Source organism: Lycorma delicatula, chromosome 1, assembly GCF_047948215.1.
Source record: "Lycorma delicatula isolate Av1 chromosome 1, ASM4794821v1, whole genome shotgun sequence".
Classification (NCBI taxonomy): domain Eukaryota; kingdom Metazoa; phylum Arthropoda; class Insecta; order Hemiptera; family Fulgoridae; genus Lycorma; species Lycorma delicatula.
In genome coordinates this window covers 286,432,892-286,458,376 of record NC_134455.1, presented here as the reverse complement: position 1 = coordinate 286,458,376, position 25,485 = coordinate 286,432,892, and the positions used below count along the sequence as shown (strand labels likewise).

The 25,485-nt window shown below is 32.7% G+C and overlaps 1 protein-coding gene across 1 annotated transcript in view; it reads right to left on the bottom strand.

Moving 5' to 3' along the window:
- Positions 1–25,485, bottom strand: part of Hmx (H6 family homeobox) — a 60,310-nt gene that overhangs the window by 10,024 nt on the left and 24,801 nt on the right. Inside the window, exon 2 of the mRNA XM_075354898.1 lies at positions 8,690–8,832. Within this exon, the coding sequence (XP_075211013.1) occupies positions 8,690–8,832 (143 nt within the window). The remainder of the gene's footprint in view (positions 1–8,689; positions 8,833–25,485) is intronic.

Genomic DNA, 25,485 nt, shown 5'->3' with positions numbered 1-25,485 from the left:
TTCTACTACACAACGGTAACAAATATCCTTCGATATCAATCGCTTATGCTATTAATTTGAAAGAGACATACGATGTGATGAAAGACATTCTTGAAAAAAATAAATTATAAAAAAATATAGCTGGAACATATGCGGTGATTTGAAAGTTATAACTACTTTGTTATGCGTACAGTTAGCTATACTAAGTACATAAGTACATGTGTTTTCTTTGCGAATGGACAGCCCAGCTAGGGATAAAAATTATGTTACAAAAGAGTGGAAGATACGAGACAACTTAACTCCAAATGGGAAAAATATTATTCATGAGCCCTTAGTTGAACCCAAAAAAATATTTTTACCCCTTCTCAAAATTAAGTTAGGACTAATGACAAATTTTGTAAAAGAAATGAAGAAGAAGGATAGTCCCGGACTTTTGTACATCAGGCAGAACTTTCCAAATGTAAGTGAAGGAAAAATTAAAGAAGGAATATTTGTTGGTCCTTAAATAAGAGAGTTGGTCAAAGATGATGTATTTAACTCAATGTTAAATAGTGTAGAAAGTGCAGCTTAGGCTTCATTTAAAGACGTTTGCAAAAGTTTTCTCGGCAAACAAAAATCCGACGATTACTACGATATTGTTAATCAACTTCTTACATCATACAGAGCTATGGGTTGCAATATGTCTTTGAAAATACTTTTTCTCCATTCACATCTGAATTTTTTCCACGACAACCTCGGAGACGTAAGTGACAAACAAGAAGAACGTTTCCACAAAGACATTTTGGTGGACATTTTGGTAGCGGCTTTGATGGAAAGCCGCTATAAAGGGAAATGGAATACTAACATGTTAGCCGATTACTATTGGACGTTAATTCGGGATGGGCTTGAGGTTATTTATAAAAGAAAAACATCAGTAAAATCATTCAAACACAGATATGGCGATGAAAAATTATAAATTTTACTCATTTTATCTATATTTTTCCTTAATTTTTTTGAAGCGTAATTTATTTAAAACTAAGGATGAAAGAAAAATTGTATTTGCGTATCTGTAATGTACGCAGAACAGCAATTGGAGAAATGATATCAGACTTAGAGAAAAATTAAACAAATTTTTTTTGTGTATCAGTGCAATTATTTAAAAGAAATTGTGCATAGGTAATCTAAAGCTGCTATTAAGGTGGATTTTAATGCAACGCAGGAAGTGACCACAACTTTGTGTACTGTATCAGTACGTACTGCAAAAATGTTTGTCATGAAGGCAATGAAAATGCATCAGCCCAAGACCAATTATGCCAACATTCTTTTGAATCACCTGGGAAAACAGTTCCTTATAAAACTTGGGTAACCGATCTCAAATATTCAATAAAGATATACTTTGTCCTTCCATCATAAATTTTACAGTAGAGAAGAGAATCCGGCGTGCAGTAAAATTAGAGACATTTTGAAAAAAAATTGAACGGGAGTGCGTATTCCAAGTGAAACATTGTAAAACGATTTGGTTCCTCTTTCTTAAGTGTAATGGCGGCAGAAACATTTTGATGAAGAAATCTGACATGGTTCTTGCTGGGAAAAAATTTTTATGGAAAATTCACGAAATTAGACAAAATAATTATCGACCAATAATTTACCTAGATGAAACGTGGGTAAATCAGAACCATTCCAGGATATACAACTGGCAGAATTCAATGAGTGGTGACCTTAAGATTCCAATTGGGGAAGGATTCCATTTAATTACATGCCACGCTAATTGCTGTGAACTCAAGTTCACAGCAATTAGCAAGTTCACAGCAAGGTCAAACACATTCTTTTATAAGTTCAAACTTATAAAAGAATGTGTTCCTTTACAGTCAAAGCATACGTGGGACTTTCACCAAGAAATTAACGGTGTTATATTCCGAGAATGGTTCATAAATTTGTTAAGATCTTTGAAGAAGGCAATGTTATCTTAATGGATAACGCCAGCTATTATTCTGAGCTTAAACAGAAAGTGCCAGTCAACAGCAAAAAAAAGAAATGGTAGAAATTGTTTCATGATTAGAAGAGAAGAAAATACCACACAATCCTTCACACAATTTCCGAATTACTATCTATTGTTAATGAACGCAGAGAAAAATACAGACGGTATGAGCTTGATAGCTTTGTAACAGAAATAGGGCATGAGGTCGTTCGGCTACTGTCGTATGTTACTGTCGTGCTGTTGTGCCAGCACAACACAATCGAGCTAATTTAGGTGCAGATAAAAAGTGAGGTAGTAGCCAAGAACAGTTAATTTCAAATAAATTACGTATAAACGTTATTAGAAGATGCCATAAACCGCATAACAATAAATGACTGGAGAAAATGAGTTAGACTCGCAGAAAACCTTCAAGTAGAAATTTTCATAAAAAAGGATTGCGGGACGACCACTTACAACATATTATAGTGAACTTACAAGTAGATGACAATGACAAAAATACGACAGATTTATCAGGTAATGAAAACTTATAATTTCAGGTGATACTGACTTTTAAATTATAATTTATTTAGATTTTGTGTAAAGTTTTACAAATTTTTCAGTTTTAAAGTCCATATTTTAATGTAGCTGTAACATTTCCAAATTTCTGAACATGTGGGAAAATTAGAAAAATATTTTACGTAGAATAAAAGGTTTCAGATGTGAGATAGTAACTTCTTATACGGACCACAATAATGCAATAAATATTTTGCTAATAAATACGTAAGATGACTTGAATGTTGGCCTGAAAAGAGAAAAGGAACAATGTAGTATTATGTTATTATGTTTGGGGGGGCTGAATGAGAAGAAACCTTATGAGTGGAAGAGCAAAAAGGGCGTGACTTTCACATACAAGATGATTTCAAATCTATAATTTCGTAGTTGACGCATTTCGGAGTACCACCATTCTAAAAACTACTTTTAGCATTGCTTCCTAAGCTGGGATCGTCGAATAAATAGTGATATTAAGCTCTTCCAACTCCCCATGCCTATTGTAATGGCCTCTTTTGCTATGTCCCCTGCTCTGAATATCTTGAAACTAATCCATCTGATTTTTTATTTTAACAACTTTAAATTTTTAAATATTACATCGGATTGAATGTTTATTAATTCATTAATTATTTCCTGTACGTTACTTTTAGGTTGAATATTTCTATGTTTTCTAAAATACTTAAATGTTTTCCTTTTTCTGTTTAATATAATATTTTCATGAATTTTATCATTTCATTGGGAGTATGTCATATAAGATACTGGAAATATGAAAGATTTTGAAAATTTTAGGTGGAGATTTATTAGTAATTTATTCTCCTAATTTTCTGAGTCTTCTTTCTTTTACTTCTCTGTACTACGCACTACATGCATATATGGATTATTATGACGGTTTATTCTCATGTTTAGTTCTTAATTACTATTTGCCATTTTCATTTGAATTAAGAGTACAATTTGTACATACTATGAATGATATTATGTCCTTGAATTGCAACAATGAGATTTTCAAATATTAAGACAAATGCATTTGTCTTATCACGAAGTCTCTTATTCAGGATTTTTTTTTGTAATTTTGATCAATTGATAAAGATAACAGAAATTCTGATATCCTTCAGTCATCTGTAGAAAAATTGAATTTGATAATGCCTTTATGGATTACATACATTAGTTGAAATTAAAACAAATAATTTGACTAGTCTTAGGAATTTTTAAAAAAAATAAAAATAAATCCTTGCGCAAAAATGTCATTAAAAATATAATTTTATCTCGCAGAATTGACAGAGTTCCTGCTTATAGAATCTTTATAGAAAATCTCACGGAATCACTAAATATTGCTTAACCGTCCCTAGCTCATGTAAGGTAAGACTATCACTGTTTAGAAAAACTTCAATCCCAAATATCGTTCCATTCTCAACTATCGATTTTAAAATGTTAATAAGTTCAACGCGTATGTGAAATTAATTTAAAAAAATAAATACATTAAATTATTCCATGTATGCATATCTTAAATTAATATGTTTGGATCTACACGTGAATTGCAGTTACGAATGCTAGCTATTTTGAATTTTAAGATCTAAAAATATGAATAATATATAGGATATAATTGTCTCGACGAAAACTGGTATCTTGGATAAAATTTTTGTGGAGGTTTATGTCAAAATGCGTTGTAATGTGGGTCTAGCGTGAAAAAGCGTTCTTGTCATGAAAGCACATCAGTCGATTGATATTCCGAAGTTTTCAACTTATCTTGCTTCATGATTCCGTCTACTGTGCGGCTTAGTTTCTCATTCTTGCAGTGAACTTGTTAGATTTATACATCGCCAAGTCAGGATATCCTGTTAGTCGCTGACAACAAAATGTTTTTCAAGATATTATTGAGCCGTTATTGGTAAAATATAACTGGTCGAGTAAAATCAATCGTAAGTATAGAAAGATAAACACTAACCATCTGCTCATTCTAGTCCACTGTTTGTACTGAAAGTACATTTATTATATACGGTATGAACACTGTATGTGAGAATAAATACATATTAAACTTATTATTACTAGTAGCAGTTATAAAGTAAGTAGTGTAGTAAATAGTACATTAGTAGCAATAACAATGTCGTCATTACCCAAAACCACTCAATAAAAATGAAATGATTTATCATAGATTTCCTGTATTTTTCGCATATGAAGTAGTAAATATAGATATTTTTCTAATAAATTAAGGCTAAAAACATGAAACTCACCTCCCCCACGCACATATAAACACACACACACACCCATTCTCTCTCACGCACGCACGCGCCCTAGAAGAGCACGGACATACACACACAGAGAGAGAGAGAGAGAGAGAGAGAGATAGAGAGAATTAACTAGATGAGTCTTCTGGAGTTATGGATAATGTTAAAAAAGATTTACTCACCATATCATGGAACAACGAATAAAATTATTTCATAAAGAAATACACTTTTTATATTTAATTATTATCTCATAAATGGGAAATATTTAAAATTAAAACTCATGTACTAATTAATTTTGAGTTATTGAAGCACGTTACACAAATAATTAAAGTGCTCTAAATCATACAATCTAAATAATGTATACAAAGCTTATATAGGAACTACCAAAAATTAATAATATTTTATACGCATTAATAAAATTTTTATTTGATATAAATTAATTTCATAATTTTAAAATTGTACATAGACTCTATTACACGAGCTCTAATTATCGGTTGACATCTGGATTAGGTGTTGCGCGACTTAAATTTTGCCGTTGACGTACGCATTGTCACCACCATCATCGTTAAATTTACATTATGAATTTAATAAAATTGTAGCAAGTTTTTGAAAAATTATGGAAAAAATTATTCTCTACGAGAGTTAAAAATCTCATTCAATTTTTCTAAAACAACTGAGGGATAATTTTATAAAGGATTAAATTTTTCCCTTCTTATTCCCTGGAGCATAAATTAATATAAGTTACTTCCCTAGTGAGCGACTACACATTTCTCAGATTACTCACATGGAAACACTAAATGACTAGGTAAGTGAGAGGCTTAAACGATCGCTGTTTATTTTTTATGAAGTAAATTGTATACAGAGCTAGATAGAGAATATTAATTTGTTTTCATTAGGAGTGATTTGTTATTATGCGAGAAAAGTGATGAGGTGGGTCTTAACAAAAAGAAACCTTTTAAAGCGGAAGCCACAAGCAGCTGTTTTGGTAGGCAGTTCGTTGTGGGGTCACCTGAGGAAACCTTTCAGTCTCTTACCATACCGGCTGATACCAGCTCACTTATTCGTTTGGTTCACACTAGCATTTAAGCTTCTTAAATGAACCCTTAAACTATGCTATAACGTAATTATCATCAACTTTTCTATTACAATTGCAAAGTCATGATAAACTGTTTGTCTCTTTCAATCTCCAGTTGTAATTCCCACCTTCTTTGTTAGCTAAATTACGTAAGTAATTTTCATTGCTTTAAAAATAAATAGCGGTAGCATATTTAATAATCTTTACACAGTTATTGTTCTACCTAACTATTGTAATTAAAATTCTTAATTAATATGACACATAATAAATTTACCCTATTTATGGTATTGAGAACTTTAATAAAATGATCTTAATATTTGTAATCATGTAACCTTATTATAAGTGACATAAATATAATAACTTAATCATGTTTACGTGCACGTGTGAGCGCACACAAACACATACACACAGAAACAAACACACACATACAATAGGGAAAGTTATGTATCTGAGAATTGCATGTAAATTTGTATTTGAAATTTAATATCCAAGAAAAAAATTAACAAAGTTGTGTTTTATTGATATTAACTTTACATAATTTGAAACTGAAAAACCGTCACAATAATAAAAAGTATTTATTTCAATAGACGTATAATCCATTTACTGGAAAGAAGTTTAAAATAAATAAAAAAGAGTAAGTCGAAAATAATGAAACTATGACAAAATGAGACATTGATGAGGTAGATACTAAATTGATTGAATAATGCTGCATTAGTTTAGAAAGAATATTACTGATAAATTTATAACAAGAGGAAAATATTAAAAAAAAAAAAACGATTGCCAAAAAACCATTGCTGACATACATTACTATTTAATATAGAACAATTATTACGTAGAATATTTAAAGAGGGTGCATGTGACAATTTTGTATATAGTATTTGCATACGGTTGAAGATGGAAATATTTTTCCGAAAGCGCTAGGATGTAAATTTATACAAATATTTGTGGGTAAGCGGATTTATAATTTTCTATAAAAACCAAAATATATGTTAAACGAAGAATATAAAACCTTTTAAGGTATTAAATTTTCTCAGCTACAGAATTTTTTATTTATATCTTTTGTTAAAGCTCCTATAATTCAATTGTACTTAAAAATTTCAAAAGATGATTTAATGTATATTTTATCCATACAATAATTTATTAATTTCTTGTGAAATATAGAAAAATCCCTCTTTGCATACGACTAAAATAGCCATTAAACTAGGCATTTTAACTGGAGATAAAAGCTTGATATCGGTAAGCAAGCGAAGCGACAAAAGAATGCACTTAAAAGAAAAAATAAATCACACATTTGATTGGAAGAGTTAGTGATATATGAATTGACAAATTTCAACTACAATAAAAATAAATATGACTACATTTCACACGTTAAATTTTTAAAATATATTTATTCGGTAGAGGCTTCTTTTTTCATCTTCTTTCTGAGTCAGTTTTTTTTTTTTAGATCTATATCCAAAAATCGATTAATTTTAAAGGTAAACAACTTACAAAAGTTATTTAATAATATACTTTTAAAAGTTTAAACAATGTTAATTTCTTTTATGTCAGTTATGAATCTCTTGTATATTTCATTTTTGAAGTACATCACGGATTAATTTCATTTATGTGGTAGTATAATTCATAAATTACAGTTTGTAAATAAATAAATGTTTGTTAATTTACAAATAGTTGTAATACAGAAAATAGTCAAATACACTACAACTATTTTGTTGAAGTTGCAGGGTGTAACTGACCACACAGTTGATTCAGAGAAGAGCGATGTAACATGATAAATAGGGTTATTGCAGGGCTTCTGTGAAGTAGAAAATACAGCACTAAGCCGCTTAAAGAAAAACAACAGTCAGTAATTGTAAGAAAATTTTAAATTACCCACTTCACCACGGTCATGAAAGTAAAACCAATCAATAAAATAAGCATTAAATATAAGTAAGTCTACACAAGTTTTAAATAGAGCTTCTTATTTTTATTTTACCTTTAAGTATTCAAAGGAAGGTAAAAATCGTTCAAAATAGAATATTTTCATAAAATATAGTAAAATTTGTTTGAAATTAGCTGTTGATTTTTTGTAGTTCAAATGCTTGTTTCTGTACCAGACAGGCTCAGCATGAATACTCAGCTAAAATCTATTAATGAGATTGATCCTTTCATTTTCATAACTGAGAAATACATGACATTTGTCACACCACTTACCAATAAAATTATGAATTTAATCCTAAATTAAGTTGCACACGTACTAGAAAAAATAACTAAATGGTTGTAGAACCGATATGATGCATATTTTACATGACAAAATTTTAATTTTATAAAGAGACTTTTTAAAAATAATATTTTAAAATTAAATAGCCTATTAAAATTAAATCCGTTGAAATAGGATCAACGAAAAAGGCTGAAGAAACATGAAAAGAATGAGACTTCTATTATTTTGTTTGAAATGAAGTTGCATGGAGAGATGGATTCATTTAGAAAATTGGTATTTACACTTGAAAGAATTAGATCTGGCTACAATCAGTAAATTATTATCCTTCGTTCCGAGTTATTATGTTAATAGTATGTAAATGAAGATTGTAGCCAGATCTAATTCTTTCAAGTGTAAATACCAATTTTAAAAATACCAATTTTAAGGTGTAATACCAGATTTAAGGAAAATCTTAATCTTTATTTACAAAATAAATCTTTAAATATTTTTGTGTATTCCTCGGCAGACAGAGAGTCCACTATTCAGTATTTCCTATTATCCAGTAGGTGGATAAAACATGCTTCTGTTTGGTTAATTTTATCTCCGCACATTTATAAAAAGTGTTTTAATCGGTAGTATAAACTAATCGTTTTGTTTTGTGATTTAAACAACAAAACACAAGAACGATTAAGTTTTTCACTAATAGGAAATATTTATGGTAACTATAGAATTATTATCCTATACAGACTTACCTGTAGGACTTGATGTAGGTTGTGGGTGTAGCCGTGTCCAAGCGGTATACCATGGTTTCTCCACTGCTGGAGGATATACTAAGAAGGGTGAACGGCCACTCGCCGCCGCGGCAAGAGCATTAAAGTGGGACATAAGCCCCAGCCTGTAATTAAAATATTTACATAAATGTTTATGTAATTAATTATCTTACCTACTATTGTTTTACAGTCTGTTTTCCAAATATTTTAAGTGTTAACTGGCATAATTTTAAGAAGAATAAGAATTCTTCATCTTAATGCTCTCATAAAAGAAATAGATTACAGAATTATTTCTTTTGCAAAGTAATAATAATTATTGTATCTGTACCTTCACTCAAACTCGAGATGTAACTCGTTACATCCATAGTAGTTGATTTCAGCTGTCAGTCAAGCTTTTTTTCAGATTCTTTGCAAAATTAGGCATTTTTTATTAAATTTCTTGAATTTCCATCTAAAAATTATTGCAAATATACTCGTAAGATTGAAAACAACTTGCCTTAGTTTAATTTTACCGACCTACCTGACTTGAAGTAGCCATTTTTTCCATCAAGGAAAGTAAAACATCACACTTCTATAAGGTTATTTAAAAAAAAAAAAATAATGTGGTGTTTTTTTTTAAACTTATAAAATGCCTCCATGAATGTTAAATTTAAATATTGGAGTTGTCATTAATGCCAAGTTATCGTAGCTTTTAACACGAGCAGCAAAAACGTAAACTCTTCGCTGTTGTAGTAAAGAAAAGAATATCTGCCTAGTTTGTTGGAAGTAATAAAATCAAATTTCACCGCAAATAATATTACGTTGCTGTTAGTTAACAGTTTCTAGATTAGTAGGTTTTTTTATGTTAGAACTACTGAAACGTAGTAGCAATTAAAATGTTTATTGTAGAAAATAAACAAAATTTTTTTTTTGAATCAAAACTTTATTAAGTGTATTTCGCATTACGATCATCATTAGAATTCTAATTTTATAACATAATACTTGTAAGTTAGTGAACAAATTTTATTAATGCTGTACAGTTTTTTAAACTTAGTCCGTTAATGTTTATCTCTCTACCTTTCCAATCAAACCTACTCTACTGACAGAGATGATACGGGTGCATTGTCTCTCATAATGTGTTCATTGTTAATTTAAACTTTATTGTGCTTTTATTCAATTATGCAATTGTATTTAACTATATTTTATATTCTATATACAGGCTTTATATTAAATCAAATTGTTTTACAATTTTAAATCTAACTAAACAATCTTAAGAAAAGAAATTATTATTTCAAGATCTATCTATTGTTTATCAGATTTATTTTAATTTAGTTCAGAAATAATGGAGTACTTCTACTATTTGAAGTTCCATTATTTTTCATTCAGAATCAGGAAATATCGAATCTACTCTCAACAATTTTTCAGCTTACACATACCTTTTACATTGTAAGAAGGCTTTGTTAAAGTAAGAAATAACTCCTGAACGGTAAAAAATACGAGAAAAATACATTAATTTAGCTCTCGCATGTTAAAAATTTTATTAAATTGCTTTCAAAAAAAGAATTAAATAAACAATTTCTTTTTACCAGTATATGGAAAAAAAATTTTTAACTTTTTTCATGAAATTAAGATGTTTAGATTGATTTCTTAGGTGCTTTTTAAAGAACAAGTAAATATTAGTATATGTTGACACATTACTCCTCTTACTTGCTAAAATAGGTGGCACAGCGAAAGTATTAGTAAGTTTTACAAAAATCATAAAGCAGATGTTAATTAAATCGTAAAAATATTAGTAAAAACCATGTTTAGATCTCTAACACGAGCACATTCATTTTATAAAGATTTTAGAGTATTCATTCTTTTGGGAGTTCGTAGTTTATAGAATTCATACACTAGTTAGAATCCGCTGCCCTGTGGAACAGGTCTATTGAATATATTTACTTATTAAGAATTTTTTAACATGAAAATTTCCATCAATACTGAAGTCAAACAATTCGGTATAGAAGGCAGTAACTTGAAGCCGCTATACAGCAGAATCAAATACAGTAGTAAAATATTTAGCTGTAAAAAATTAAAAAAGCTGTTAAAGTAAAACAGACTTAAAAGAACTAACATGAAGAAAACCGTATAAGAACATATTTTTGCATAGGTTTTATTTTAAAAATTGCCAGTGGGAAATTCATGACAAAATATAGACTCAATGGGGTAGTTTTGGTGATGTAGGGTAAGTTTTTACAAGGCATGCAAAGTGGTTTCCGATGCTCAGATTCACTAGAATCAAGTGCTGTTGTACTCGCCCCACGCACAGATAAAACACCATCTCACCCTCTTATTTCAATAGATTTCAGCATCAATGCACTGAAAATAACTGTATGGGGGTAGTAACAAGAAATAATAACAGATCACTGTTCTTTTTGTCGTTCAAACTCTATATAAATATATGCTCTTGAGCAAATTGGGAAATGAATCGCTCTTGGGACAGATTAATTTTTTTCTTTAACTCGTATTTTTTGTTAAAAATAATTAAGCTGTCGTAAAGCAATCAACTTACCAATACAAAGTATCATACTTGAATTAAGCCTATTTTAAAACAATTTTATTCCTTTATTTGAATCAGAATAATTTCATATATTTAATTCATTTCAGTGCCTTATGTCTTGATTCAAAAAATGAAAATGTGATCAAAAAAAGATACATTTTCATTATTATACAGTATTAGCAAACATTTTTATTAAAAAATATTTTTGGAAAGATTTTTTTCAAGATGTAATCACCACCATTTTTCATAAAAAACACTAAAGCTCTATCTTTCTTCTGAAAGGTTCTGAGTTCCCACTTGACTTGCACATTTTACACGCTTTAAAATTAATCTCTTATCCACATTTTGAAGAAAAATTATGAAATTGAATTGTAGATCAACTTGTAATGGGAAATTTTAATAAATAAGTTAGTAATACTAAATTCATGTTGGGTTTTTAAAAAATACTCGATAATTCTGTATTAGTTTGTTTATCAGTGTACAAGATATAACACAGCATAGCATTGAAACGATATTTATCATTATATCTATTTAAGTAATATTTATTTTTGTGTGAAGAAGTAAAGAGAGGAATTTACATTTTTTAACATCTTTTTACGCAGAGGGTAGTGGAAGCATACAGTTTGTTATTCCCTAATTCGTAAAGTGAGAAATCCATTCATCCAATATTTTACAGGTTGATGATAGTAAGTAGCGCTGCCATTTATGTAATCAATATTCAATTTTTCTTTTCATTTTATGTAAAAAGATTGTAAAGATCGTAAAAAACCATTGAACTTAGTTTTATGGTAACAATATTATGTTAAAAATTAGTTTATTTTAAGTAATCATATTTATTTGCAAATATAATAATAGATTCCGGGTGGTTTCCTACAAAAAAAATAATGTTGGTAGTTTCAAGATGATTTTAATCTTGGAATAATATTAAGAATAAAAAGAAGATATGATTTTTTTTTCAAGAGGTTAATATTTTTTAACAGTAATAAATAGCAAGTACTAATAATTTAATCTCGCAACACAATAACCAGTGAAAAATAAATTAAATCTCGAAGGAAAACTATGTCGAATGAAGAAAGTACCTGCAAGTCGTCTTGAGGATAAGATTGTTGTCATAAATGTGCACTAGACAGAAGTTAAAAGTAAAATTTTTAATTACAAAACATTTCAAAAGAGAACAGCAGTATTAACTTCAACATATCTGATTCAGAAGAATATTAGGTAGTTATCTTTTTTTTTTAAAAAAAAAAACATATAAGAAAGTATTTTTCCAAAATAATGTCATTTTAAGCAAAATATAAAGAAATATAAATACATTTTTATTAAACGAAATTTTTAATTAATAAAATTCCAACCAAATATTACAGATTCATTATATCCCTTATAAATTTGTATAAAGTTATGATTGATAGGCTACATATTTACATCAAATTTCGTAAAAAAGAAAATTATTGATGGAATAACTATATTATTATCATTATTGTTATTGTTATTATTATTATTATTAATAATAAAATAATTCGTAAAATTACCAGTTATCCACAAATATCATTTGTGGATATTTGTTAATACAATTTCTTAAAAATGTTTTTCTACTTTCTTTTTGAACAGAGATCCATTAGAATTTGTTTCCAATTCCCCGATACCGAGTTTCTGTATTACATGATTATCAGGGATTTCGACTTGTTTTTTAGTTATAAAAAATATTTAATTCGAATTGATTTTGAATTTCCGATTATGTTGGAATATGTTTCTAATCTTTTCCACGGAACCAATAAATAATTTATGTATTTTTCTTACTGCTTTCTACTATTTTATCATGTTACCTTTTTAAGAGTAGCTTCTTGTCGGGTAAGAAGAAATTTTATACAAACAAATGGACCTCTTTCCTCTTTGGGAATTGGTTTGCTAGACATTCCTTTTTATAATAACTATAGAATGCCATTTGAATCTTGAACATTTTCTAAACATATTATTCCTCTTGTATATTTTTATTGTTCAGTAAACATACTATATGTAAGTCAGTAAGGAATATTACATTTCCACTTAATAAGCATAAAAATACAACTAACTCAGTAGAATTTATGTAATGCAGGAGCATTTCTTAACATTAACAAGGTGTAGTAAAACAGAACTTAGATGGCTGCAACAGTTGAATTAGTAGTACAGGGTTAAAATTACGGATTAAAGTGTAGGGTTACATTGGAATGTTTTCCGTTTCTATAAGGAGCTAAAATTCAAGTTTCATTTCTGCTTACAATTCTTCATAAGAAGACATCACCTTCCATTTTAAGCACCTTTCTTTCAATTCTACAGGAAGATGCAATGGCACTTTTTTGCAATATTTTATTAAACTGAAGAACATCCTGAGCAATATGATGTGCTGGTTGACGTTTCATATAAGACCAAGGTTTTTATTTACTATTATGTACCGATTTCCTTCATTTCTTCAACCAACCCAGGGAATATCGAAACTCGGTGTAACCGGCCTTATAAACGAGTCTAATACAAAACTTTTACCATCTAGAACTTCCTAGTCCATTATATATTTTCTTTTGTAGTAGATATACACATTGAAATTTTATTTTATGAAATTTCACCAAATTTCACCTTTTAATGACTCAAAAACCGACAGCAAATCGATATCCTTCTTTGCTGAATGATACGAGAGGAATTACTTTATTTACATTTCTGCTGTATTGTCGAGTTGCGTTCTCGGCATGGTAATGCCCACTGAGGGCCCAAGTTCAACCTTGTAAATTATTGTTGCCAACTAAAAGGAAAATGGACCGATATTACTTTTAACTTCTTTGAAAATTTTGTTTCTTGGTTCTCGATTATGTACTTTGGCCCTTTGATGCGGATAAAGTTACGTTGTGTCTGAGTCTCTATTTCCGTCGTGTTTTGAGCTGTTCGTCGTGTGTGTACCTTCAACAGTTCCTTGCGAATCCAATTTAGAATGGTTTAGCAACGGTAGCATCATTTGATTCAGAGACTCGTCAATCATTACTTGTGCACGCACGGAGTGCAAGGCGAAAATTTGTTCGGGCACCCGCCTCAGCGTAACGATAAGGTGTCAATGGCTGCTGGTCGTAAGTTCCCGTAACGAGGAAAGGGTAGCGCTCTTTAGTCCTACTCGCGTTCTTTTAAGAACAATGCCCGTAATCTGTGGTTACTTGATGTACGTTGGACTTATTGCACTTAGTTGATCCAGCAGCGGCAAATAGTATGGCATAGTCTGACAGGAGAATATTAAGATCTCCGGCTGCCCGTCTCACTGCGGGCAGTCCTCACATTCGTGGGCTTGCCCAACTTAGTGCGATAGGAGGAAGACAGCGGGATCTCTAGTCATAGAGTTAGTTAGTTAGGGAATCTTCGGTCACGAAAGGTTTGGAGGAGGTCCGCAAGTCCAGGCGGAAGCGAAAGGCGGAGCCCGTGCCGTCCACCTCTTCTGAGGATGAGTCGAGCGCGATGGACACGGGCGCACCCGCCCGAGCCAAGCCACTTCCGGCTGTGGAGAAATTTCGGAAAGCGAAGGGCAAACCAGGGAGTTCTGCCCCGTTGGCTAATATAATCCAGGAGGACCTGGACTACCTCGTGTAGTTTCTTTGCTTTCCCGGCGGCGTAAGCATTGGGACGAGAAAGACGATGCTTCCGAGGCTGATGAAGATAAAGGAGGCGTTGCTGCATTTGCAGATGGTTTCGAATCCTTGGCGTCTAAGCCAAAGAAAGTCAAGGTGGCTCCGAAAGTCGTGCAGGCCCAGCGCAGCCCAGGCGCTAAGATGATGTTGTAATCGAAGCGAGAAGCCAGCAAGGTGGTTAAGAAGCCAGAGGTACTCTTTGTAAACAGGGCGGAAGACCACGAGCCAGGAACTAAAACGCGACTTTCAGGTTGCCCTTCCTGTTACCCGAAAGGAGCATCGAATCAGGGACATTAAGGAGACCAGCAAAGGGCTGGTAGTGGTTACTGATAACAAGGAGACTGCCCGAGTCATCATGAAGTCTCCATTGTGAAGAAGCTTAAGTTCAAGGTTGATCCCAAGCGGTTTAGAAGGCCCCAGTTCATAATTTATGACATAGAGTGGAGCCTCTCTGGTTAGGTTTTGTCTCTCATTCAAGAGCAAAACACCGACTTGGACGAGGCTTCGTTAAAGGACCAGTGTAGTTTGGTCTTCAAGGCTGGCAAGCACGATGCCCCACGGTATCACGGTGTGTTCGAGTTAGGGTTTGGTCTCCACCAGAAGTTCCTGTCGGAGGGATGAATCTTTTTGGACTTTGCATCCCGTCGCGTCAAGGAATACCTTGATGTACAGCAGTGCTTCAAGTGTTGTAGGTTTGCCCACAGGGTCAAGTTCTGTAAGTATGCGTCAGTCTGCGTGCATTGTGGCAAGGAAGGTCAAAAACGTGACGACTGTCCGCAGAAAAAGGAGGCTTCGTCTTGCGTTAACTTAAAAGGTTGCGCAAAAGTCATAGGCACTGCGTAAATAGTAAGGAGTGTGGTTCCTACTTGAGAGCAGTTGAGATGTATTTCAACTCTCTTGATGGTTAGGTTCGGTCAACTTAATGTCCCAGGGAGCCAAGTTGAGTTAGTCCAAGTTGAGTTAGATGAGGTTGTGTAGAAACGGAACTTCGATGTTCTCCTTCTACAGCACCCGTATATGGTTAAGGGTGATCTGCCAGGTTTTTCAGTCTGGAATAAGTTTTACGTTGGTGATAGTAAATCCGCCGTGCTGTGAAGGAAGTCGATAGATACCGTCTTCATACGGCAGGCCTCTTACACGCATCACGTCGTTGTCAAGCTTGCTGTGGATGATCCTAGTTTTTGTTAGTTTATATTTCAGTACAGAGATCCCTGAGATTTTAACAGCATTTGGAAAGATGGGGTAGAATTGTTAGGCTGGTAGCGGATCGTCCTATTCTTATAGTAGTTGATGCGAAAGCCAAATCGCTTCTTTGGCATAGTGGGATTACGGACGACGTCGGTGAAGTAATCGAAGGTTTCATCGCGCAGCATCAGTTTGATGTTTTCAATGTAGCCATCCAGTTGATTATCTTCGCCGGTGCAGTTGGTTTGCAGAGGGCCTTCCATAGTACCAACATGATGTTATCATTGTTAAGGATATCCGTGGTGGAATTCTGTCGGTGGCGATGTCTTTAGGACGGACGTTCCTGCTCAGCAGGGGCGCTTCCTGCATAGGCGGGCGGATTGGACCAAGTTTTATAATATTTTTGCGGCCAGGCTGCGAGTTTTTACTCGAAGTTTGGACGAGGTCCCATTAAATGACCTGGCAGATAATTTCTCTCCTGCGGTAGTTGAAGCCACTGAACGCTCTATCACCAGAAGTACTGGTCGAGAGAGTGTTGCTGGATGGTAGACACGGGAATTGACTAAGATGAAGCGGACTGTGGGCCGTCTCAGGAGAGCCACCCAGCGTGCGGATGATCCTGATCGGCAGTCTTGGTTGTGGATTATCGTCGGAAGAGGACCAAGTATTTTCATAAGGTTAGGTCTTTTAACGTGATTCCTGGCGCTCATTTATGCAAGAGCAGGGAAATAAAGACCTGTGGGGTGTTGTGTATCGAGTTCTTGGTCATAAGCGGAGAAAATATTCTTCTGTCGGCACTCTCGACCCAGGATGGTGTTGTTATAAATAAAGATCGTGTCCTCACTCAATTGATGGACTTCCAGATGATACGAGATCTGACCAACCTCATAGGTTGGTAGGTTTTTGCTCTGAGATTATGTCTTCAGAAATTACTGAGCCAGAAGTCCGTCAAGTAATTTGTAGCCTAGCTAGGAATAAAGCCCCGGGATATGATGGTATCACGGTGGAGGTCCTTGTTCGAACGTTGCCTGTTATTGTTGGTCCTTTGACTAGGGCTTTCTATAGGTTGCTTTTTACTGGGCACTTTCCAGCGTGCTGGAAACGTGGTGTGTTGAAATTGCTCTTCAAAGCTGACGACAAGGATCTCACTGTGATTTCATCTTACCGTCCTCTGACGCTCTTCCCTGTAGTAGGTAAGGTTTTCGAGAAGGTCTCGTACCTCGTACAATATTTTACGCTGCGCCCGTCTGGGCTCATCGTTTACAATTCCAATCCTATTTACATTCTTTTGCAAGTCCAGCGGCTTCTATTGTTAGCTCTTGTCGGTGGCTACAGAACTGTCTCGCGAGAGGCAGTCACTGTAATTGCCGGCATAAAACCCCTAGATATTTTGGTTACGGAGCGTAGCCAGTAGTATACTTCTAAGAAGGGTGGCCTTCTAACGTCAGGGCGTATGCGAGAAATTGAAGACCAACGTTCTGACTCTTTGCAAGTTAGGTGGAACGATTCTTCTACTGGTCGATACACGCATGGTATTTTTCCAAATGTTAGAGAGTTGCGTGCGATTAGCTAGGTTTCCCCCAATCGGCGTATTACTCGACTTCTTTCGGAACATAGTGCTTTTAAGGATAGTTTGTCTACGATTAGATTGGTTGACTCCGGTTTGTGTCCGGACTGTAGGGTCGATGACACGGTGGACCACGTCCTTTTTGTCTGTTCACGGTACGAAGCTGAGCGTACCAGAGTTATTAGGGAACTTGAGATAGTTAACTCCTTCTTTGATTTGCGAGTCAACTGGAGGACTCGTAGAGACTGGACAATTGTGGTCGGCTTCCTTCGATTCCTCGCCCAACTTAGAGCGGCTGAAAGGATTTAGTTGAGGGCGGCTAGGATTCGCCTGGACAGTCTGATTGAAGAAGGTAGGCGCCTTGGCAGCGAGCCACGGTTAGTTAGAAAGAGGTAACTATGATTGTTGAAGCTGTCGGCGGAACGGCGACTACACTGCCAATGGACATGGGATGCCATGCAGCCATGAGGTGTAGCGGCATCTCGACGATAGTTTATGTGGTGAATGTCACGCCGGACTCTGCGATGGAGTAGAGTGGGAGTAGGAGGTCTGTCCGCCCTCCCTAGTGGACCAAACCAGAGTCCATAATTTAACCTAATTCTGGGGTTTGTTTAAAGTTTTGAGTTCACTAAGGCAACTAGGACTAAATTTTCGTTGTTGCGATCAACATGTTTGGTGGTATGTTGTTTTCAATTTGCTTCGAATTACGAGACATTCACGGGATTCGCTCATAATAAGTAGAACTAGGCGCGGGGTTCGCGCTTCCGCGAGCTTGGTTAGCTACTTCAGAGGGATACGATGTAGGACATTCAAGATGTCCCGACGAGGCCTACAGCGAAGGAAATAAAATGAGTTATTAAATCACCGTTGCAAATGTCTACCAAGGCATTTACAAGGTAGCATCCCAACGAGGCTAGGCTTATTACTATGAGACGTAAAAAGTCAGAGGGCGATAAACGACTCCCGTTAAAGCCCAAACGGGCATGGAAAGGCGGGAGGGTGTGGCGACCGGAACTTCACTAGACGGGTGTCTTCCCCTACAGGGTTGGGGAAGACAACCCTGTTCTAGTTTATGAATTATTTGTTCAAACCAGTTTAATTGTAAATAAACCAATTGAGTTCTGGCTTTGTTTCGCTGTATTTTAACTACATATTAGTTGCTCTTAATCGGTTACGAATAAAGTAACTAGGTCAGATTTTTTTCTTATGCTGGTCTTCATAATATTATTATTATTCATTTACTATCGTATTGTATCTATTCGTTTACTATCGTATGTAATATCATTTGCTACGGCAATCAGCCACTAATAATGAATGTAAATTCAGTGAATTTGCTCTCAATGTTGTAGAACTATAGTAATCGGTTTTATGGTGGTTTAGCTACCAGTGAAATTATTTAATGATTTACTTATTTATTGTTGCTGTAGTAGCTATTAAAATTAAGTATTTATTTTAAAAAAATAATGATTACTAATATATAACATGGTTATTCTAATATGTCGGAAGAACTGTAACGCGAGAAGTGATATCTTACAAACTATTTGTAAAATTAAATGAGTATGTTTAATGATATTACATAATATATTGTACTGTAAATTAGCATATTTAAATTACTAGAAATGAAAAATAATGACTAAAGACGAAATCTATAAATTAAAAATCGTAAGCGCTCACTGTTAAACGTTTGTATACCCTACAATCAAATCTAAACCTTGTCTCACAAAACCGTGCAGCAGATATAAATATGAATTCAGAATGTATGAGTAATATCTGAGTAGTTTAATCTGAATCATTTTGTCATTCACACTTGCACGAGGAATAATTTTTTTTTGCTAATAATAATGTTCAGTAGCCGCCTTGTAACAGCGAGCTTTGGTGATTAGCCCACATGTCACTGCTATACTATTTTTCTCTGAAACATTGGCACACTATGATTAGTCATCTCTTAGGAGCATAAACATGAAGTAACTGTTTATGAAACAATCTGTTTTTGTATGTTTACAGTACTAAAAAAGTGACATCATGTTTCAAATACAAAACAATTACTTTTATTTTATTTTTGTTTCTCTTTTGCTTTTCCATGTACATAAAGTTAACTTCTGTGGTTCTGCCTCTAGGTACGATTCTTTTGGTGTGTGTTGTGTATTTTGTTACATAGTTAATTAATGTAGGATACGATATTTTTTTAAATAGGCTTATGGTGGTTTGCGATTCAGATTTTTAAAGTGGTTCGTTCACATCGAATAATTATATTATCACATTTGAATAATTATAGCTTAAGTCTGTTGTGAAAGGTAAGAAACTTTGAGGGGAGGCGCGTGAAATTGTAAACAACGTGTATGATTTCATAAAGAAAAAATCTTTACCGGTTGAAAAATTAAAAAAGACGAGCATTTAATCGCAATTTAGAACTGTGAAGGGAGAACTGCAGGTGCCTTTGGCACTTCTAGGATTCAGTTTCAATGCCTAAGGAATGAAAAAATAGAACTACTTCGATCCGAGGGACCAGAATGTTCGTTCGTCACCCCGAAAAAAAAAGGTTCTAAACAGTTTAACAATCGTTGCCAACAGTTAACAAACTCTGTAAAAAATTAAAAATTAAAATTAATTTTAACGGCAGTGAAACTAGTTTAAGAAGAATATTGAAAGAATTCGGTTTGAAGTGGCACGAAAGAGAAAACGAAAGAAAACGTTTAGTTGAAAAAATGATATTAGGCAGAAAAGGACTTCATATTTGCAGGCAATCATTGATTTTAGAAAATGTTACCGGGTAATCGTACATTTAAATGAATCCTATGTTTTATCATCTCATTCAACGGCAAAATCATGGGTTAACGACATCTGTTCAGGACTTCATTTACCCGATAAATAAACGAAGTAAAACGACATGTTTTGAGCCACAATACAACGTTTAAAATGTCAGAAGTGCAGAAAATGTGTGAAGATAAAATGAATTCCATGAGCGACGAACACTGGAAATCTTACTCTGAAAAGGTTAAAAAAATCGAAGGTGAATATTGGAGCCAAGAATCGTTAATAGAATCTTTCATTTTCTCTTTATGTAGCGACAGTGATAATTACACTGAGAATAGTGACGACATCGAAGAGAGTGTTTTAGTTGAGGAATTAAACAGGTAGTTCATTTCCCAGTAAGTAAGGTACAATAATAACCGTCTATCGCAATATTTACCGTGTAATTAGTAATAAATAATATTTTGTCATCCGTTGTTACATTTTATAACGTACAGTACAGAATTAGCCGACTGTATTTCATTTCAAAATTGTTGCATTCATTTTTTTAAAATAGAAAATTTATTTGGTAAGGGGGTTACTAAGAGCGAGGAACATGTATTTATGTTGCGTAGTAATCGTTGCCACTCCAAGCTCGCCGTTACTTGACGGCGAGTACACTGTGAAATAAAACTTGTCTGGCACCGATGATAAGCTATTAAAAATGTTATTTAGTCTTTGTTATTGAATTTTAATAATGATAACGTCATTTGTAATGCTTCATACCATTATTCAGTTTAGTGAAATAATGTATTTCAGTCTATGTTATCGTTACGGTACGATACAATTTTATACAATGTTTTTTAACAGTTTTACTTTCATTAATTTACCCTGTGTTTTTGGCCAATCGGGTTTTATTATTGAGTGATTCTATGTTAAAACATAAACTGGGAAAACTCTAAGTAGTTTGTAAAAACAATCAGCAACGTATATGTAACCTTAAAACAAGATAACCCTGAAACTATTGTCAGAGAATTGCGCGCAAAGCAAGTAGGGCAACGGGCGTTTGCGAAAAAAATATTTTTAATATAATAAAGAAAAAAATTGATGGTAAACATGTCGGTCCTAAAAAAGACTCAAAAACATGTGAAAATCATTAAAATGTTGGACGATTTTACTAAAACCGCTATCAGAAAGAAGTTCGTTTATTTTATTCTAGTAACTAGATTCCTAACTTGAACAAAACATTAAATTCCGATTCTTCAATACCGATTCTGAACTACTGAATCTTTCTAAAAGTATATTATATCGTGTTTTAAAATCAGTGACTTTTTGTTTCATGTCCAGAAAAAATAATTCATTATTGACCGAACGCGAGGATATTATTATTTGGCGAAGGGAATATTTAAGAAAACTTAACCAACTTCATGAAGATGTTAAGATAATTTATTTTCTAGATGAAACTTCAATCCAACAGAATCAATGTGGGGGCACAAGTCAAAGGCTGAAAGGGAATAATAACACAACATTTAAGTTAAATGATGTAAAACATTTATTGATAGAAGGTGGAATAGAATAGTAGATACAAATGCTTGGAAAAATTATATTAAACATGTAATTAAACAAAAAAAAACATAGGAAGCGGAAAATCTGTCTGAATGTATCATTGAAAATATTGTGATGAATTTGAGAAAGGATGACAATAGTTTAACAGCGGCTTATCGGGTATTGAAGAATTAAATTGACGTAACAAACATTTCTTTCCTGTTGTACTTGATGAAATTTGAATGTAGCGTTAACTTATATTGCTAAAAAATTTATTTTTAAGGTAAAGATACAATTTTATCATAATTTTGTAAAAAATTACAAAATTATGATAAAATAAATTAGAAGTTAGTAGTAGATTAGAAGTTATTTTTACAACATTCCTTTGTTGCAAGAGAAGTGTTTTTTCTAGGATGAGTTGCACTAAAATAAATTAAATTAGAATAATCATACTGTTATGTTTGGTTGCTGCACGGTTTCGTGGACAAGGTTTATAAAATACACAACTTATTACGACTAAGTCGTGAAGAGATTTTAATTCATTTAATTAAAAATAATTTCCCACTCAAGAGTCTAAGCAGAAATTTAAGAAAGAAAAAAACTAATTTTTTCAAAAAAAACATTTTTTAAATTATTTAGAAATATTTTTCTAAAACTAATAGTAGCTAGCAATCGTACTAATTGTTACTGAGACTTCATTTATGAAGTCCTAAGTTCATACAGGTGGATTATAATTAAACAGGTTGATTTGTATTCTACAGGTTGCATTATAATTTTATTCCGTATTATATGGAAATTGTTCCAATAGGTATAAGTATACGCTGTGTGATATACTGAAATGTAATGCTATTGTGTATTGATAATTAATAATATTAAAGTAACACACTTTATTTTGTCTTGTTAAATGATACGTCGATCGTATACTAACTGAAGTCGGATAGAATAATGAGATGTTGCATGTTCAGAAAAGGAAGTCTCGAGAGGAACAGCAGAATCAACGGAAGTTTCTAAGCCTTGCTTAGGGTGGAAAGGAGAAGAAAGCTTTTAACTGTTTGTAATTGCATGGTAAACGCAGGTAAGCTGATTCATGCTAAGTGAAGGGAACTTATACTAAGTTGGGCTTAAGAAACCACCCCACCTTAAGTACATACAGCATCTTTTGAGATACTTAACGGATTATAACCACCTCCGATAAACTCCTTATCTGTATTAACATCTTTCAACCTCTCAATAATTTATAAAATTAATGAGAGCATAAAAGGTTAAATTGCAATTTCAAAACTCCATCTCTTTTAGCTATTTATTTATACTTGTAATTTTATAAAACTTTTAATAAATTATATTTTTGACATAACCTAATGTTTCTCACTAACTCCTCTTCTTCTCAATAATTTTTCTTACATCAGTTATCCCGTATATTACTGTGAATTTACATCGATTAATAAAGAAAAGCGATCAACGGAATCTAACAGTAACTTAATAAATTTGTCGAAACAGAACTCTAATCGGTCAAAATACCTTTTGAATTAGGACTGCGTAAGCCTATATCTGCTAATACTATAACAATAAATTTTACTCCTTATTCATTTATATTAATATTTAAATTTTATTTTTAAACCATTAGGTATTCAAGCAGACACATTTATAGGAAATTATTTTTTTTAAAATTTAACTAAAAATAAAACTATTTTGATTATTTTTAGTCATTTATTTTCAGAAGTTTATACAACTCATTTTTCCCTGTCATGTGCCTTTTGTAGAGTCTACGTATTACTTAGATCGACTCGTATTATGAAATTCTTAGCTAAACTAAAAATTGGATAAGTTGTTAAACGATATAGTTGCATCTTCCAGCTTCGGGAATCGGGATAACCATTTGACATTTGTCCAGATACTTCCTCTCACGGGAAAATTTGGGGATAAAGAAGATTATTCCTAAAACAAAGCCTGAGCCTGCTATCGGTTGGCTTTTAATTATTTGGGAAATAATACATTTTTGGTAGCATATACTTGAGTAATCGATCAATGAAAAGTTCTTGACATAGGGGTTGACAAAATAATCCAGCCGGGGTTCTTCGTGTTCTTCAAGACATTAGCCTCCATTCTGTGATCCCTCGGCGGGTAGATTACATTTTTCCACTTCCTACTTCTTTACCTCAATCTTCATCCATTTCTCCCTGTTTTTTTTTATAAGTTTTGGCTCACAGGAACCACAATAAGTTAGTGGGAATTTTTTCTTAGCTTAATGTATAGACTTCTTAGTATTTATGGGGATTGTTTGGTTAGATTATCCTATCGACCTATCTGGGAACTACGTCTGTTCTTAGGTGATTGTTTTAAAGGCTATCTAGACTTAATCCAGGCCTTTTATTTACATTTTGTAAATAGAAATTTACAAATGTACGTTATGTATTGATTCTTTCGGTTGTGGTTTGAAATTTCATCACCAGTAAAACGGGTTATCATTTTTCTGTTTACAGTTAAACCGTGACAATAATAAGTTATTACCCGATGTCCGTCATTAAATGAGTGAAAAAATATGCTTAGAAAGATTAATATCAACCGGTTTTGTAAAAAGTACAATAATTATTCCTCCGTCTTTGAATAGACTTAATTCTGAAAAAGATATAAGAAATTAATTTTTAATAAAACTAATGTCTCATTAAGTTCTTGCAATAAATTAATTTAAAAAAATAAAAAATATTTAAATAAAATGATTATGATTTTTATTTGTTAGAAAACATAAAAGAAAACCATCACAAGGAGACGTTGTAATTTTGCGAAATTATAACTTTTTTTTAATTACTGAAATAATAATGCAAAACATGTAGCTTAACATTTCGAAAAGGTAATAAGGAAAAATGAAAAGATAATAGGGAATAAAGTAAGTTGAAAAATCGAAATGTTCATTTTTAATTACTACTAATTTCAAAGTTTAAATTAATTTCCTTTTGCATTAACTTTCTTTAATTCATCATAACGTTAGCCGTCATCGAAATAACTGTTACCGCTTCGAGGCAAATAATATCAAACTACGTTTGTTACTACTTTTCTATCTTATATATTAATCGAGATAGATGTAAATGTTTTTTTAATTTTATAAAAATTAAAAAAAATTTTCATTAATATTAATATTGTTTCATTAATTTTCTTAATTAATAATATGCTGATAGACACTGTTAATTTAAATAAATAAATCTTAATTTTGATAATTCAACCTAATTTCGTAAAAGAATAAATAAATATCTACAACAAATAAATACCAAGAACGTATAAAAAAGATATTTCTTATACTCGAAGAGAAACCAATGTTTTTACTTTGGATAAAACTAAAGTGAATTGTACAAACAGAGATTTCAATTTTTGAAAGACAATGACACAAAGCTGTATCACGTATGAATATCTACAAAAGTGTTGCGATCACGTAAATGGAGTAACAAAAGTTACACTGAGTTGAGACCTAGATTGAAGATTTGACTTGACGGCTCCACTTTGCTCGAGTGGTGAACATCAGAAACCGCTTTGTGTACCACCTGGGAGCACGATTGCGCCTTAGTGGCCAACTCATCCTCTTTAACCGACCGTAAAATAATTT